Source organism: Lissotriton vulgaris, chromosome 3_1 (genome assembly GCF_964263255.1).
Source record: "Lissotriton vulgaris chromosome 3_1, aLisVul1.2, whole genome shotgun sequence".
In the NCBI taxonomy this organism is placed as follows: Eukaryota; Metazoa; Chordata; class Amphibia; order Caudata; family Salamandridae; genus Lissotriton; species Lissotriton vulgaris.
Window position 1 is genome coordinate 246795945 of NC_141689.1, and position 18608 is coordinate 246814552.

Below are 18608 nucleotides of genomic sequence, written 5' to 3' on the forward strand. Positions count from 1 at the left end.
GTTCTCACAGAGGCCCAATTGACCCTGTCATGTGTATATAATCCCCTGTACATATTGCCTAGTGCCAGTTTGCACAGTGTATCTGTGTGAGTACAATTCTAATGTGTTTTGGATAATACAAAGGCTATTTATTTTTTATATAACCTTGTGTGGAGTTTCTTTTGTGGTGTGCCTAGTGTGTTGCTGCTGTGTGTGTATTGTGCAATTGCTTCACACATTGCCTCTGGGATAAGCCTGACTGCTCGTGCCAAGCTACCAAGGGGGTGAGCAGGGGTTATCTTCAGCGTGTAACTCCCTTGCCCTGACTAGAGTGGTGGTTTCTGCCTGGCTTTGGCGCAAGCCTTAGCCAACCAGAAATCCCATTTCTAACAGGGACACAAATACAAATTATGGGCATTAGAGACTCCGACTGCACTCCACAGAGTCGACAAGACCACTCTGTGGTACCTTTCATTCGCCCAAAGCGAGATTCTTTCAATGGATTCAGCGCACACCTTATAAACTCAGCTTGATTGAAATTTTCCAGGGCAAGTCTGGATACGCTGAGACTCCTAATTCTCTGTATTTGGAGAGCAGAATTTGTGGTCGCTTCATAGCAGACATGGCCTCATTGTCCAATGATCTAGAAATTAATCTGGCTTGCTTAAAAAAAACTCTAAACATACGTTTTGGCGGTATATTACTGCCCCACATTTCTTATTCTGCTACGACATTGATTGTAGATGCAAGATAGTGGTACCACTTCAAAACCTTACCTGAAATTGACTGCCAAACCAAGTGTCTCAGTGTGTCAGTCTGGGCACTTCTTGCCTTTGCATAGTAGGCAATAAAGCATGATGTTAATATTAGGCTCTATCTTGGCAGACTGAATTCAAGTCGCAGGCATGCATCAGGTTTACAGATGGGCAGCAAGATAACTGCAAGTTAGCATCGGTTCTGGGCACGATCTAGACAGACATTTAAGTGATCATTAAAAGTAAAGGATTCGAGGAGCGCGCACAATGCTAAACAAGATGGCTGCCTAGCCCCAGAGCTCCATATCGCAGCGGGAAATGCTGCGGTGATTTTCGCGGCTACATCAACCTTTTGGCACTGAAACGGAGCATTTCATGTGTTAGAAAAACCTCAAGATCCCCTCAATGTCCAATCCCGCTGTCACGACCTAGCAGAGTTCTTTTACAATAAAATACAAACCATCTACTCCTCCTTTTCCCACACTCAGATCCCCTCTTCACCCATCAAACCTCTTGAGTTAAGGCTCCACACCCCTGTAAGACTCGAAAACTTTCCCCCTCTACCATGCTACAATCCATTATGCTTCAGGTGAAATCTGGTTCCCCTAACGACCCAGCACCCCGCGCACCTTGCGGCCAGTTACCACGCACATCCTACCAACCATTCTTGTTTTGGTTAATGCCTCTCTAGCCACTGGGATCGTCCCACCCCTCCGGAAACGTGCCATGGTCAAAGCCCTCCTTAAAAAACCCAACTTGGGGCCAGATGTAGGTAGCTAAATACCGGTCGGTAACGGCCGAAAATCTGTGATTTTCCCGTTACCGACCGGTATCCAGCCCTTTCTAATGTAGAAGGCTGGAAATAAGGATTCAGTAATTTACAGATTTCTTAATTTAAGGAATCAGTAAAATACCGAATCCTTAAAACCTATGTAGGTAGCACTCAAGTGAGTTAATTTTTGCTTTAAGGATTCGTTATTTACCACCAACTACAAGTTGGTGGTAAATACTGAATACCTTTAAAAAAGCTATATTTTGCTTTTTTCAAGGTGCCATGTGGCAGACATACATGCCCTTAGGGCATGTGTGTGCGCCACATGTGCACGCATGCACGATTCAGCGGTGCAACAGGGTGTCAATGTGACACCCTGCCACCCTTGAATATGCTCTCGCTATTACAGATTCGGTAAAAACCGAATCGGTAATAGTGAATGGCTTCCCATTCATTCCTATGGGCCTCCAGGCCTATAGGAATGAATGGGAAGGTATTCCTTATTATCGATTCGGTATTACCGAATCGGTAATAAGGAATATTACTGAATCAGTAAACTTTACCGAGTTTTTACCTACATCATATTTACCGATTCCTAAATACCAAATCGGTAAAATTCGGTATTTAGGAATCGGTAAAATAAGATTACCTACATCTGGCCCTTGGATCCAACCAAACCAGGGAACTACCGACCAATCTCCCTACTATCCTGGTTAAGCAAAATCGCTGAGAAACACGTCAACAAGACTCTGACGGAGTTCCTAGAGATCAACCACCTGCTCGACCCTTCCCAGACAGGTTTCTGACCCATGCACGGGACTGAGACCGCCCTCGTTGCCGTGACAGAGGAGACAAGGAAGATCATGGACCAAGGAGGCACCGCTGCCATTATCCTCCTTGATCTAAGTGCTTCCTTCGACACTGTAAATCATAACATCTTACTGCGCAGACTCACCAATCTAGAAGTCTCAATGAAAGCAATCACATGGTTTGAGTCTTTCTTGTCTGATCGCTCCTTCCAAGTCTTTGAGGCAAAATCACTTCCCCCAGCAAACCTCTTGGGTGCGGTGTGCCACAGGGCTCTTCTCTGAGCCCTACGCTCTTTAATATTTACATGAGCCCCTTAGTTGCGATTGTCCGCCCCTTCGGGATAAAAATCATCTCTTATGCGGATGATACTCAGCTAGTGGTGGCCCTGAACCAACTTCACACAGGGCTCAACAACCTGAGGGATTGCTTAGAAGAGGTGACCTCATGGATGACATTGTCGTGTCTTAACCTAAACGGAGACAAGACCGAGCTGATGATCCTTGGTAACTCCACCAATCCCACTTTTGATTCCCTGTGGCCTTCTTGTCTTGGACCCGCCCCCACACCCAAGGACACAATCAAGAGCCTGGGCATCTGGCTGGATAAGTCTCTGAATTTTACCCACCAAGCAGCTAAACTTTCAGCCACCTGCTTCGGTATACTTAGGCTCATCATGAAAAATCCTCCCCCTAACACCTTTTCAAGGCTAGGCAGATCATGATCCAGGTTCTCATTCTGTCTCGCTTGGACTTTGGGAATGCTCTCTACTTAGGGGCCCCCCAGGTCACCCAGAACTGTGCTGCGTGAACCCTCCTTCAGATCCCCCGTCGCCGCCCTGTCAAAACCGAACTTAAGAATCTTTATTGGCTCCCAGTCAGGAAAAGAATCGAATTCAAGGGCCTATGTATTGCCCACTTGCCTTCTGGAAAACGGGCGCCACCATTAATCATTCTCTGATCACCCCTTACCACCCAAATAGACAGCTCAGATCTGCCTCCTCCTTTCTTGTCACAGTACCCAGGATCCAGAGAGCCAGATGTGGGAGCCGTTCGTTCTCCTATAACTCAGCCAGACTCTGGAACTCCCTTCCCCGCCACCTGCGATCAGAGCCCAATCTACTGTCCTTTCGCAAAAAGCTAACAACCCTGCTGTTCAATAAATCAGATTAGGTCCCTACCGTTCATCCACACGCGTTTGTCTGCAGCGCTAGGACGCCTCAGGGTAGCTATCCCGCTATACAAATGATCTTTTCATTTCATTCATTTTCATTCATTCATTTTGTTTCTTTTCACAGGAGTCCCTGAGCGGCTTTCTTCCAATAATATGGCTTTTGTACATCTTTCTATATGAAAGCAACGCAAATCTGCTGCAGCTCTTCTACGGCCGCCATTTTGATTTCATCTGGTACAATGCCCTTATCTTGACTTTCGCCACAAATATTTTCCAGTGCCTGCTATTACATGCCTGAAAAGTTTTTTTCTGTCTCAAAGGAGGATTAATTATTTTACCATAGCATATTGCGCGGTTAAGCTCTAGAGTTCTCTTCACACGCTGTGAGGAATTTGCTGGTGTTTTCTCTTACTCCAACACAATTTCTCCTCCTTTCACTCTATGGGTAGGAGTAAGAAGCTATTACTCACTAACAAGAGATTCACTGCTCTTACTCCTGTGTCTGACTCTCCTCATATCGAATCTGCGCTTCAAGAAAATAGTAATATGGCGTAATCCGAATCTTCAAAGTCGACGGTCTCACCAACATCTTCAATCAAAATGCAGGCTTCCGCCTCTGCCTACAAACATCTCAAACAGGATCCTCCCGGTGTCTCTGGACATTGTCTTAGAGGAAATGTGCGCTTTGCGGCCATTTGTTAAAGAAACCAATTCCTGCTTGCAAGTTTTGGATACCAAATGGTCATCTATGGAATCTCGTATATCCATAGTGGAGCAACAAGTTGATGACCTACAGAAAGTATCCACCAAATTGGTTGCCCTGGAGAGGGAGGTCCTTTCATTGAAGAAATCAGCAGAAGATCTTGAAAATCAAAATAGGCGCAACAATCTTCGCTTGAATGGTCTTCCTGAGAGTTTGAAGGATAACAATCCCGTCCCCTTCTTCAACACCTTTCTCACAAAGCTTCTTGACCTTCCTGCATCTACAAATTTGAATATTCAGCGAGCTCACAGGTTGGGCCCCTGCTGGTCTTCGTCATCTGCTCCTTCGCAACCACGAGGTGTGATTTTTCTGTCTTTGAAATTTACAGACTTGTTACTAGTTTTAAATACAGCTAAACATAAAAAACTGATTGTCTGTTAAGGCACTAAATTATTTATTTCCCAATATGTTTCATCTTCAACAGCTAAACAACAGAAAGAATTCCTTGATCTTCGTTTAGCTTTACGTACGCTTGGAGCATGTTGTGGACTATTTCAGCCGTGTTTATTCAAGGTTACTTTCCAGAACAATACTTCTACTTTTGATGATCCGGCAGAACTGAAGAAATTCATTCATTCGCACCCTGCGACGTCGATGGAAATTTCTGGTCCTCTTTATTCTACGTCCTCCATACCTTACCTTTCTTCTCTTTCATTTATAGGATTTGGTTCACTTTGACTTACCTAATGTTTTTCTTTGCGGGTTATTTTTAACAAGTGTCAAGCAACATGCTATTCTTACTTTTTATTTTTATCTTTTCTCCCTTTGATATCTCTGCAGGTATTTCCTTTTTTGACATATATCTCTATCCGTTTCCTATTTCTCCCATACGATCCACACTGTGATGCTTCCTACCCAGTTGGTTGTGTCGTCTTCTCCTTAGTGTCACCACTCCTTGTATGTTTCTTCTTGTCTCCTCTCAGAAGGAAGGTATTACAGTTGTCAATCCTTTTATTTCCTCATTTGCATTCTTATTTGGTACTATTGAATGCCATGTACTGTCTGCTCTTAATGTTTCTCCTATTACTCTCCTCCTTTTCCCTTCTCTCTCCTTTTTCCCTTCTTCTCTACAACTCTCTCCTTTTTCTCTACTGTTTCATTCACCTATGGCTTTTATTGTTGATCGTGTTACTCCATATATTTTTCAATGTAACGTTGTTGTTGGTTCCCTTCTATATATATTGCTTATTTTCGAACATTCAGAGTTGTTATTTGGAATGCAAAAGGATTTATTAACCCAGTAAATAGGCAGAGAATTATCTCTCATTTAGCTTCCTATAATCCTGATTTAGCTTTATTGCAAGAAACTCATTTGTTAGAAGCTGAGGCTCTTAAACTCAAATGCAATTGGGTTGGTTCAGTTCTTGTTTCTCCTACCACTGCAAAGAACAATGGTGTTATTATTTTAGGCCATAAAAAAGTTGAAATGTTCTGGTGTATCACAAGAAATTGACACAGATGGTAGATGGATTTTAGTTAAATTACTCGTTAATGATAATATCTCTTTAACTGTCTTTATTATTTATGGTCCATCTCGACCAGATTATTCCTCTGGCCTACTATTACAAACAAATGCTTGCAGAACAAAGATTAATTTTTTATCCTACGGGATGATTGCAATCAGATCATGGACCCCTTTATTGACTGTAAGTCTCAGGTACGTTTTGCCCCTCACAAAGCTCACAAACAATTTCATAGTACCATTGCACAGACACATCTCGTAGATGCTTGGAGATTATGAAACCCAGACCAAACTGAATTTTCTTTTTTCTCCCATCCACATGGTTCCTTAACCGAATTAGATTACCTTTTTATGTATAAACCTCTGACTCAAAATCTCATTTCATCCTCAATTGAACCTATTTTGATTTCTGATCATGCCCCGGTAATTGCTGATTTTGATTTGATCCCTCCGCAACCCAAGTCCTCCAGGTGCAGATTTAACAACTTAATTCTACAAGATCCAGTTTTTTGTTCCTCCTTCACTTCTTTTGCTGAGGAATTCTTTTCTTTCAATGAAGGTCCAACCGTTTCTTCTGCCTTGGTTTGGGACGCTTTTAAAGCTACTGCCCGCGGTTTCATAATTGATTTTGTCTCTAGGAAAAAGAAACATGTCCTTTCTCAACATAAAGCCCTACTTCATAACATCAAACACTTGGAGCATCAGTTTTAAAACTCCTCATCAAATTCCATGTTGCAGGAGCTTGTTCGTGCAAAGCTGGATTTTAATAAGATCTCTACAGACTATGCTTCTTCTATTCTTCTTCGTAGTAGCGCCCAATACTATGGAGGCCGTAATAAGGTGGGTTCTCTTTTAGCTAATTACCTCAAATCCAGAAAAGAAAGAACTCTGATAGATTCTATTCTGTCAGAGGATGGTATTTCTATAGAACTAGCTGCTGGGTTCTTAGAGAACTGCACTTCCAGGACTAGTCCCAAGATTTAAGGATCTATATTGCCCACCTCAAATGATCTGCTGCCCATAGAATACAAAAATAAGTAATAGAGCTAGTTGGATGAGAGGCAACATATGGGTATAAGTCACATATACACATTCAATCAAACAACATTAGTTTAGTACTGTTATTGGTGTTTTATTTCCAGATGTTATCAGTATGCAAAGGATGAGACCAGCCAACGCGTTTCGCCCAAACATGGGCTTCTTCAGGGCAAAAGAAAAAGACCAATAAAGGCACAAATCGAATGTCGTCTGATTGAATGTGTATATGTGACTTATACCCATATGTTGCCTCTCATCCAACTAGCTCAGTCAGAGGATGGGAAACTTCTATTTAAGGACCATGCCATTTTGGATGAATTTGCCTCCTTTTATGAAACCGTATACTCTCCGGAGTCTCCAGCACCGTCCCCTCTTGTTGACTTGTATCTCAGCAATGTCTCTCCCTCTTCATGTTCAGGTCTTGACTTCGACTCCCTAGATTTGGATATATCGATCCAGGAGGTTGCTAATTCCCTTAGCTCACTAAAGAAAAACAAATCCCCTGGCCCAGATGTTTTTTCCATCGAATATTATTTACATTTTTCTAGTATCTTACTCCCAAAACTCTTTAATCTCTTTCAGTATTTTTGCACTACTCATGCAGCAAGTAGTACTTTCTTGGAGGCTTCTATCTGTCTACGAAATTCTGCAAAATTATCGTCCTATTTCTTTGATAAATGTGGATTATAAAATTGTCGCTAACATTTTAGCATTACGGTTTGAATCACTCTTACCTCGTTTAATTGGTCCAGAACAGTGTGGTTTCGTTAAAGGCAGAATAACATCTGATAATTCCAGGCTTTTCTTTAATGTTCTAAATAAAGCATCTAGTCTACCCTATCCCTTAGCTGCAATATCTATTGACACAGAAAAGGCTTTTGATAGAGTTGATAGGTCTTTTTTATTTATATCACTCTGTTGGCATGGTTTTGGGCCTACATTCATTTCCTTGGTTTCATTACTTCATACCACACCTTCTGCCTCTACTATTGTCAATGGTCTTATTTCAAAAAGTTTTTCCTTCATCGTGGTGTAGCAGGGATTCCGTTCTCCTACAGAACTGTGCATAGAGATCTGGAACCTCAGTGAATTAGGATGACCCAAAACTCACCTCAGTACCCAAAATCCCCTTACCGAGCTAGCTACAGTGTCTCATTGGTCATAACAAACTCCCAATGCTTAGACAAACCAGAACATGAACTTAGGTTACCTCAGGTATCGTGGAACACATGAACACTCTTTCGCTCTATAATCATTTCAAACCAGAACGTGGAGTAAAAGAGGACACGTGCATATTTGAAATCTTTATTTACTAATGCAAGGTTCTCAAACGCAGTATCTTATATAATACAAGCAAACATATTATAAAAATCAAAGTTATCAGCATAGTTACTAGTCCATAGTAAGCAAACGGTGATAGCATATTATAATGCTGAAATGAATAGGAATTAATAACACCTATTTCTCACCCTCCCTATTTAGTATAATATTATATCTAAGAAGGTCTCTTTTGGGTTTTAGCAGAGCGGGCCCATACCTCTAAATCTCAGTGGCAGAGGATCACATCATCTTCCACCAGCTCTCTGCATGCGAAGCATCATCAAGTGTGTCTTTGCATTCCCAGTAACTCTATCTTAAACCCGCTTAGAGCCCAATGTTGGCAGCAACTGTATTTGTGTTATGTCTAATGTGGTGCGAAGATCAGACCTCCCAGCAACCTTGTGTCGAGTTATTCTTAGAGGGTTCATCACTCACTGTGCAGACAGTGTACCAAGCAAGACTGATATGAGAGTAATAACATATAATTCTCAAATAAATCACATCGTTCTTCTAGGTTGAAAGCTACAATAACAAGTATGTGTCGTGTGCAAACTGAAGCCGAAGGAAAAAATGGCGTTTAAACATTTAATAAACTCATGCTAACTTAACACAGTATATAGAAAAGAAGCATCTAAATGACACCCCCCCCCCCAATGATCCGAGCACGGTCAAAAATAAGGAAAGCCAACACTAAAATAGAGGCATAACATGAAAGCAGAGTTCAACAAGATTGAGCGCAGCTAAATATAAAAAACATATATAAATGCCTACAGTGGCCAAACAAATTTTTATCAAAGTTTTCATCGCAAGGCCTTTGCAGTTCAAAGTAATAGGCCTGGGGTGTAAAAAAAAACAAATGTTCGTAAGAAAAAGGCACCTTCCAAAAATACAAAAGTCACGTGCCTCAATAATCAAAGTCTCCAAGGCATCTCATGACTGGACAGAATATGCAAAATATGCAGCAACAGCTTCCAACATGAAATCACTGTCATCATCCGAAAACGCAGCTCAGGCAATGAAACACAGGCTGGACACATGTGAAATATGAAAATCGAAATGATAATCCAAATGCCGTGCTTAAAGTCGCAAGCGGCAATGATTCTATAGTAATCAAGCATCCGGTTATGAAACAGTGTCAGGAGGGGCTGAGCGGCTCCTAGTGCAGCACGGGCATCCATGTTTAATAAAACAAAATATTATCAGAACGCCTGCAGCCAATGCTAGCAAAACAGGGAATCCGCCAAACAAACTTGAAAATATAGAATGAAAGAACGCGGGGATGACACCAAATATTTTCTCAAAGGAAGTCACAAGACCACTGCTAACTATTTTTAAAAAGTGAGCGAGGCCAGACATGGAGGAGGCATTAAAGATTTGATGAACCAGCTCGCAAAAATGAAACGGCAAGTCAGTATTTAAAAGTGCCTGCACCTCTGTGCGTGTGGTAGCTATGTGAAGGACAAAAGTTTCTCGGGCCGAGCTCAGGGCCACTTCTTTTTGAGACAAAAGGGCTCTTAATCTACTCATACCATTGAACTCTGCTTTCAAGGTTGGGATGCGCGGCCAGATGGAAACATCTGAATTCCCATGTGTAGGAGGATACAGAACATTTTTGCAACAGACCACACGCTCTGATACTGTTACCACATAAGCGATACTGATTATTAAACCACAACACTCTTCGTTATTCAAAAGCAAATAACTACCATTTGTCAATAATGTGAATGTGGGAACTATTGCGGGAACCGGTGTGCCTTTTAAAACACATGCTAAATTTGGCCGGTCCTGGTTACAAGAACCATGTAACTGGATGTGTCTGCATATTAATGAACGGTCAGGCGACTGTGTGCATTCCTCTCCATTAAGATTCACTTCTTTGTCATCCTTCATACACCTGTATGTGTATGGCAAAGACCATGCCTCATGGAGAAATGCGCTACCTACTGGTTCATACCGCCCTATTGCAATATACTGCATACAATTAGTAAACTTGTACAATGCGAATGGTAAAGTGATTAATCCATGTATAAGCCACGTTGCAGCAGTGGCCTCAGCTACAGAGAATGGCAAAGATTCTAACCTTTCAATGTGTAACATAGAAAATGAAGCGTCACGCATTGAAAGCATGCGTTGTTTGTCAGTCAAATTAAATGGGGCAAAGAGGGAAGACACATTCATGTAACTCCAGGGAACACGACCTGCCTTAAGTGTCTGTAGGGTCCATGCAAACTGCATTACAGAACGCAATTGATTTTGACCATGGTATAATACAGACACTTCATCATTCCCAATGTCAACAACAGAAGAAACAATATTATTCAACGTGTAAGTTCTGGAAGAAAGCATGTTAATACTGTTATCGACAACTGCAAGCACCTTTTCCAAATTAGCTTGATCAATAGCTCTTAGGCGCTTAGCAGCCTCAATTTGAGAAAATTTCCAGATTTCATTGTAAACTGCATAAATCCATCTTTTAGATCTACCTTTAGCCGGGCCTTTTATAAAATCATTTAAATCTACATTATCATTTAACTGTCACAGATGTAGTTTAACTGCAGCCAAAGTTGAATGTTGTAGCCAATTCTGGCATAATTTGCCCACTGAGTAAGTGGTGACAATGTGATCAGCATCAAAACGGGGATCAGGCCTAACTTGCGTAAAACCTTCAGTTAAACCCAGAAAGCGACGTTGGCAAGAATCAGAACTTTTTTGCCACAGCAACCAACCCTTATGATCCAAACTGGATATGTTAAAGGATGCATTATGCAACAACGTTTGCAAATCTCGAATGGATAGTTTAGTGTAATTATCCCAACCGGAATATTCTTCCAATTCAGGAATAATAGGGGTATTCAATTTTTTTGAAGTAGCTAAGCCAAAGCATGTTGTTTGTGAAATAGTTGAATTTAAAAACAACATATGATTCGGGATGAGGCATGCACGGTGCAAAGCCTCAGTGCCTTGTACCTGCCAATTTTTAGAACCCCAAACTGATTTAAGGTCAATGGTTTCCTTCCATAGCTCATAGCCCTCAACAGCCAATTTGTCTAGAAAGGACTTCGAATACAACAATTTAGTATTGGTAAGTCTAACCTTGGACATGGACTATTGTGTCATTTTAAAATAAAAGGACTCAGGATTTGATTGATTAAAGTCAGTAAAATATGTGTACTTCTTCAAAAAAGCACTCGAGCTGCCTTGTAACGGTGCTGGGCAATGTTCCCACTGTGTGTAATTAACAGTAACCCTCCTGGAATTCGTTTTATGCAGGAAATGATTACCAAAATGTTGAAAGCAAAATAAGTCCCCATAATTAACAGAATCTAAATATAAATCCTCAGCATCAAAGGCAGCATAGTATTTTAAATCAGAGAATAATGCTTCCACGACCTGAATATCCCAATCATCAGAACGTATGTTTTGTTTCACCACATCCCCCATGTTCACTCTAAGCACATTAGGGACATTATTCACTTCAGTGGGGCCATGGATCTGAAATCTAACCGCATCCCACACAATCCCATCAAGTACAGGCCAAGCAGTGATGTTAACAATATTCAAGTCTCTTTTCAGTCTGTGTGCTGAATGTGATGAGGAAAGTGGGGCCAATGTTCCATTAAGGTGACAAATTCCTGTTCTTTCTTTGACATAGTGTCCATCGATCAGACGGAAAAAATAAAACACAAAACCAATTGACATAAAAAGATAAATTGAAAAAAGAACCAGCCAAATATATGTCTAAAGGGGAATCAAAAAATGTTTTTTAAATAAGGTGACACATGTTGCGAAACGTGAGGATTTTTTCGAATGTGTCGAAGTAGAGTCAAAAGAGAATCTGGATTCTGTGGCCAAACGAGTCAGTAAATCGGGCATTGATAAATCAGTTGGCTAGGTATAATTCAGGTAATCATTGTCATTAACAGGAAAAGTATTCAATAAAGGATTGGAAATAACAGGCATCTCGAGGGCCACATCTGGTTCAGCATTAGAAGTAGAGGCCAACACAGAATGTCTCACAATTGAAGGACAGGAAACTGCCGGAGTCATGCTATTAGGAATCTGCCACCCTGTGTATCTTGACATTGTCAATAGAGATAAATCTGTTTTCCTTAAGACCTGGAAGTGGTGGTAATATGACTGTTCTTGTGCCCTTCACTCCAAGAACGCGAACCGGTGCTCGATATGAGGGACCAAATTCTTTCTTGTTATCGATCTTCTCTCGAACCAGTTCTCCAACTTGGGGCAGCCAGCCAACTACCGGGATCTGCAACGCAACATCCAAAGTGGAGGGCAAATGTTCCTTAGCGAGACTGTCTCTGGTCTTTTGTAGATTCTGTAAAACATTGCAATGTTCATCTACGTCAAAGGCCATTAATGTGGGCCAACCAGTTTCTGCCAGTGCCTATAACTCGAGCTGTCAGAGATTGCTTTAAGTCACGGTTCATTCGTTCCACTACATTATTACCCTCAGGTCTGTACGGAGACAAAAACTTGACTTGGACCCCCAACGAAACCATAGTATCCTTATACGCCTTAGAGGCGAAAGCCGGACCCTGATCCGAATGGTACCACAGGCAAAAATCCCTACAAAGACACACAAATCTCTTATGACAGTCCGTGAATCAGCGCTGCGATGGGGCCATACCCACAAAAAGCACATTGAAGGACATAATCACGCGTCTGTTTGTACAGTCCCTGCCACCAGAACCTTAGTTGTAGCTGAGTTACAGTGGCTGAGACGCCCGCATGCGCAGACGCCACACCTTCATGCGCAGCTGTAATCAACGTAGCTCTGCGATCCAAGTTGGGAATCAAACGTTCACCAACATCAGGAATTTTCACATAAAGAACCTTATCGGGACTTAAGTGGTATGTGTACTTCGAAGGGAACCCCGCAGGATATTTACCTCCCTTCTCAGTAGCAGCTACAGCCGCCAAGATGTCATCATCTATTTTACTTTTGGACCGTGTAACTGCTGCAACTGAGTATTTTGATACAGCTGACTTCGCCGCTTCATCAGCAAGCGAGTTACCAATAGCGTGGACTCCCACACGCTGGTGGCCAAGAGTATGAATCACAAACACGAGTGGTAACTTTTCCTTAAGTTCAGCCCTCGGACCCAGATCATTTTATGTTTTATTGTGCTACCTTTGGAATCACGAAATTCATTCTGAATCCAAAAGAACAAGTTCTCATTGTAGGACTGGACACAGTAGTAAGAATCACTTACGATCAAAGTCGTCACACAAGGATCAGCGTACTCTAATGCAAGCATGAGAGCACGAAGTTCCGCTAATTTTGCGGTGCAGTCCCCAAGTGTCTGCGTGTGCACAACACTGGACTTGAACTCATCGTTCACCATGGCACCGACCACAATGGCGCATGAAGGAAGGAACAGGAAATCGTAGTCTCGGGGCCAATAGGGAGGGAGAGTGCTGGGGTGACGTGATCAAAAAGAACGGGCGGGTAGTGATTCTCTAGAATTGTTTGGAGCCAGAAGGATGACAGAGGGGGACGTTAACTTATTTGCATAGCAGGTATGTGGACGGGTGGGAGAGTTGAGATGTACGTATTGGTAAAATGCATGCACGAACGTTATGGAGTTTAGAACAGCGGTATACCAAAATTGTGAAAAAATGCAAAAGGGCACATGTTGAGTAATCCACAAAAACGTACATATCGGATAGAAACGGGGATCTCCTTATAACATGCATTTAACTCTATGGACAAAGTGGGTGTAAAAATGGAGAACAACTAGGGGTACTCTCATTAATGAACAGCAGGGAATGTTGGCTTTACACCTTGAGTATGAAGGCACGAGGCGCGATGACCTAATTAATTTAGAGGGAGACTCAGCGGGTTTCTGAAGTCTGGAGTCATGTTTGTTTTAACTAAACGATAACCTAGAGTCATAATTGTCGCAAATTAACATTGCATTGTGGCTTATGTTGTGAGAAAAGTGGTAATAATGTATTTATTTCTGTGATTTATTTGTAGTGACCCCCGACGAAGGGCACACGATGGCCCGAAATGCATTGGGTACTTTTTTATGAAATAAAAAACACTGCTTGCGATGGACTTTTTTGCATCATTCATATTCTTTCTAAGAGGCACCAGATGGGCCCAGTTTGAATATTAGAAACTTGAAAATTGGCATTAAATCCCGAATGTTGGATCGTGAAAGCATTGGAAGAAATCACTAATTGAAACTAATGGAGTGAAAATATGGTTAAATATTGGATTAACATGGATTAAGGAAGAAAGGTTCTTGTATACATAGTGCACGCTAAATAGCGGCACAGAGCTGTGCATTTGGCTCAGGGGCTATGAAGTCCCTCATCACTAATGCATGCGGAAACGTAGGCATGTTTAGAGCCATGCGCAACCTGCGCCGAACCATCTGTGTAAATGATGCAATGGAAATCCTCCAACGGCCGCATTGCTATAGGAGCCGGATGAACAAATTCATACTGCATGTACTCCTGCGACTGTAAAGTGTCGTCAAAAATAAACGTGACATCCTGGGATGTCAAGGATGCAGCCCATTGAATCCACCGAGGGTGCAAAGCTTTGGAATTTGGTACACTGGCTTTCGTAACTGCCTCCAAGGCAGGACACGGGGTAACCACCAACATGCGTTTTCCCTGTGACAGGGCACGTTCCTTGAGAATTGCCATCTGCACAGCCGTTAAAACTTTCTCCACAGAAGAAAATCGCATTTCAGTCGAAGTGTACAAGTATGACTTGTAAGCGATAGGTACTGTATCTCCCTCATTAAAAGTTAGGTACGTGAAACCCACCGTCCCAGGGATAATTCTTATCACCAGGCTGGTCTGGTTATCACGAGTCTGTAAATATTCAGAAGCGAGCAGATCAGCTTGCAAAGATTGCAGAATAGCTGAATGCTCAGGCAGCCAGCATGATTTGGAAAAAGATGGTTGTATCAAAGCATACAAAGGCTTGATACGCTGGGTGTATTCCGGAATGTATGTTCTCCCGAAATTTAAAAAACCCAGTAATGATTGTAATTTCTTCAGTGTCGTCGGAGAGCGCAACTGGGCGCATTTCTCCAGGAAGTGAGGAGCCAAACCCTTTCCCTCATTGTTGAGCTCGTAGCCCAGAAACAACACTGTGTACTCTGCAATGTGCGATTTTGCAAAGTTAAACTTGTAACCCATATCTGCAAAGTTACAAATTGTACTGTTGGCTCGACACAGATGCTCCCAAAGTTCGTCGTCTGTGAGATATATGTCATCCACATATGAACAAGCATCTGGGTCGATTCTCTCCAAAAGGGAGACAATGCGGGCAGAAAAAACCCCAGGACTATTCTTATAGCCCATAGGTAGACGCCAAAACATTTTTTGCACACCGCCGCATGTGAAGGAGGTCCATTGGGAACTTAGACTGTCCAATCTATGGGCATAAAAACCATTGGAAATGTCAAGCGTGGTTTTGAACCGCTTACGCACAAGACTATTCACTAGGGCAGAGCCGTGAGTATTCTGTACTGCACAGTTACGGCAATGCGAGTTCAAATGCCGGTAATACAAAACCAAACGATATGAGCCGTCTGGCTTGTTCACAGTAAATAGAGGGTTATTCATCGGTGACACACACGTTTCAATTACACCTTGATATTCCAATTGTTCAAGGATCGCCGTGACTGAAGCTTTGGCTTCACGTCGTATGGGATATTGAGGTTGAGGTTGCGGCTGAGACCGTAAAGGTATCTCGTGGCACGGGGACAATTTATCCCAACCACATCGATTGCGGTACACAGCCGGTGCAAGTGCCAGAGCCCACTGTTCTGCAAAATGCAGCGCTTCCACTTTCGAGACAGTGTTCGCGAAACTGGGGAGGATCACCTCCTCCCCTCGCGGAGCTGCGAGAACAAAAAGTGGGGGCCAGTCAGCCTCCGAAAGCAAAATGTCATACGTAGACGAAAGATTTTCCCAAAATACCCCTTTTATGGTTCGTTGTATGTCACCTTCGATCAACAGAACAATTTCAAAAAGTCTATCAGGGGGAGTAACTCTGGTATCGGCTGTTTCTATGACAACATAAGTATCAGTCGCTGTCACCTTCAGTAGTGGACGGAGGGCCTCTCTCACTATGGTAATCTCCGCCGCACTGTCCAGCAAGGTCAGAGCCACGTCAGATTCCGAAGCCGCGTTCTCACTATCTGGGGCATATCGATGCGCTGTTAAGGCTGCTACTTTCTTCTTGGCAAACTGTGGTCTCTTAGGCGTAGAGCCTTCCTGCTGTTCTCCACCGTTTCTCGTGCGGGGCTGGCCACGTCCTTGCTGTCCACCCCGACCCCTGCCGCCCCCTCCTCCACCGGTTGTCGGGCCGATGAGTCATGAAAGGAACGAGGAGAGCGTTGGTCAGAAGCCTGAAATCGTTCAGGAGATTTAATCATCGCACGATCGCGCAAATCATAAACACGTTCTGACTGCGCAGGCAACGGAGACGCAGGACGAGAAACCTGTGTTTGTTGCTATTGCTGTTGCTTTCCCTGTTTCTGTTTTTTAGGCCAATTATGTTTTTGGACTTAGGCTGAACCTCCGTTTCCGAAGTTTGTCCCTGGGGCTGCTTTTTCTCTTTAACAGAAAAAGGCTTAAGTCCCTTACTATTGCGACCCACGGTCTTATAAGCCGCCACAATAATTTTCGCTAACTGTCGGGGTTTCTCGGCATCGGGAAGTGCCGCCAACGCGTTAGCAACCTGAAAGTTCACTGCATCCCCCTTGACATTAGCAAGGATGAGATCACAAACCACATCAAAGGTGCCACACAGGCGCATACCCAACTCAACCGCAGACTCCGGTCCGTGATCATCTTGAACACGTTTAAGGACCGAAGACTTCACGGACATAGACGGGGTGCCGTAGCACCGCGCATAGACCGCTGCAAAAGTTTTACCCCAGGTATCACAGTCAACTAGTTCAGGGGCCAAATCTTTCGGCAAACTAAGCGTAAGAATCCGGTGTTTTTCACTAGGAGTCATATTAGGAAATACAGCTTCCAGCTGGTCAAATTTCTCTGCAAGCCAGAAAGGAAAGTCATCCTTATCCTGGGGCTTCATGCCCATCACGGAATTGACCATGACAGGACTGATTTTCAAACCACCCTGCCCGGCCGGAAGCGCCGCACCCCCCGGGGCTCCACCCGGAAGATTGCGGCCCATGTAATGCACTAAGGCTCTAATCACGGAAATCGCGACTACATGTAGTCGTCTGAGTTCAGCCACGTTACAATTGCCGTGTAGAGGATGAGGAGTAAATCCAGCCAAAACAGGCCAACTAGCGCCTGGAATGGACAAAGGACCTAACTTCGGAGCTGTCAAAGAATGGGGTAGGGCGCCACCAAACCAAACATCATTAGGAACCTCCTGCGCTCTGTACGGAGTATACTCATTCGGTACAGGAGTGGGAGTGTACGTGTGGAACACACTAGAATTAGCGTCCACCGCCGGAAACGTCACCCACGAATAAAACAGTTTGTATGGATAAGCATGTTCCGCACTCACCACCATTATCACTGCCAAGCCTTCCAAAGGAACATTATAAGTCCGCAAATGGTCACGCACCACAATGCGACTATGCTGCGGAATGTCTACGGCTTGGGCCATGATAGCACAGGAATGTGAAAAAACAAAGGAATAATTTGTAGCACAACTCGGTAGTAATTCAAGGAAACCGTTTTAGTAAGATTCAAGCTTGAAAAGACCTATTTCAAAATTAGGTAGGTTGTTCCGACACCACCGTTTTCCGGAAACGGCAATGAAGGGGTTAAGGTTTGAATGATATACTACTCGAGTGTCATGATATAAGACCACCAACGATTGGGCGCCATGTAGCAGGGATTCCGTTCTCCTACAGAACTGTGCATAGAGATCTGGAACCTCAGTGAATTAGGATGACCCAAAACTCACCTCAGTACCCAAAATCCCCTTACCGAGCTAGCTACAGTGTCTCATTAGTCATAACAAACTCCCAATGCTTAGACAAACCAGAACATGAACTTAGGTTACCTCAGGTATCGTGGTACACATGAACACTCTTTCGCTCTATAATCATTTCAAACCAGAACGTGGAGTAAAAGAGGACACGTGCATATTTTAAATATTTATTTACTAATGCAAGGTTCTCAAACGCAGTATCTTATATAATACAAGCAAACATATTATAAAAATCAAAGTTATCAGCATAGTTACTAGTCCATAGTAAGCAAACGGTGATAGCATATTATAATGCTGAAATGAATAGGAATTAATAACACCTATTTCTCACCCTCCCTATTTAGTATAATATTATATCTAAGAAGGTCTCTTTTGGGTTTTAGCAGGGCGGGCCCATACCTCTAAATCTCAGTGGCAGAGGATCACATCATCTTCCACCAGCTCTCTGCATGCGAAGCATCATCAAGTGTGTCTTTGCATTCCCAGTAACTCTATCTTAAACCCGCTTAGAGCCCAATGTTGGCAGCAACTGTATTTGTGTTATGTCTAATGTGGTGCGAAGATCAGACTTCCCA

General features: G+C 42.9%; 1 protein-coding gene across 1 annotated transcript; it reads right to left on the minus strand.

Annotated features, from left to right (window-relative positions):
* Positions 1-9191: 9191 nt before the first annotated feature.
* LOC147726267 (uncharacterized) lies at positions 9192-10304 on the minus strand. Its single transcript, XM_086963445.1, has one exon. It carries the CDS (start codon positions 10302-10304, stop codon positions 9192-9194), a length of 1113 nt encoding a protein of 370 aa, XP_086819571.1.
* Positions 10305-18608: the final 8304 nt, after the last annotated feature.

Excerpts from the sequence above, each read along its gene's own strand:
- LOC147726267 (XM_086963445.1), bottom strand. The coding sequence starts at position 10,304 with ATGCAGTTTGCATGGACCCTACAGACACTTAAGGCAGGTCGTGTTCCC.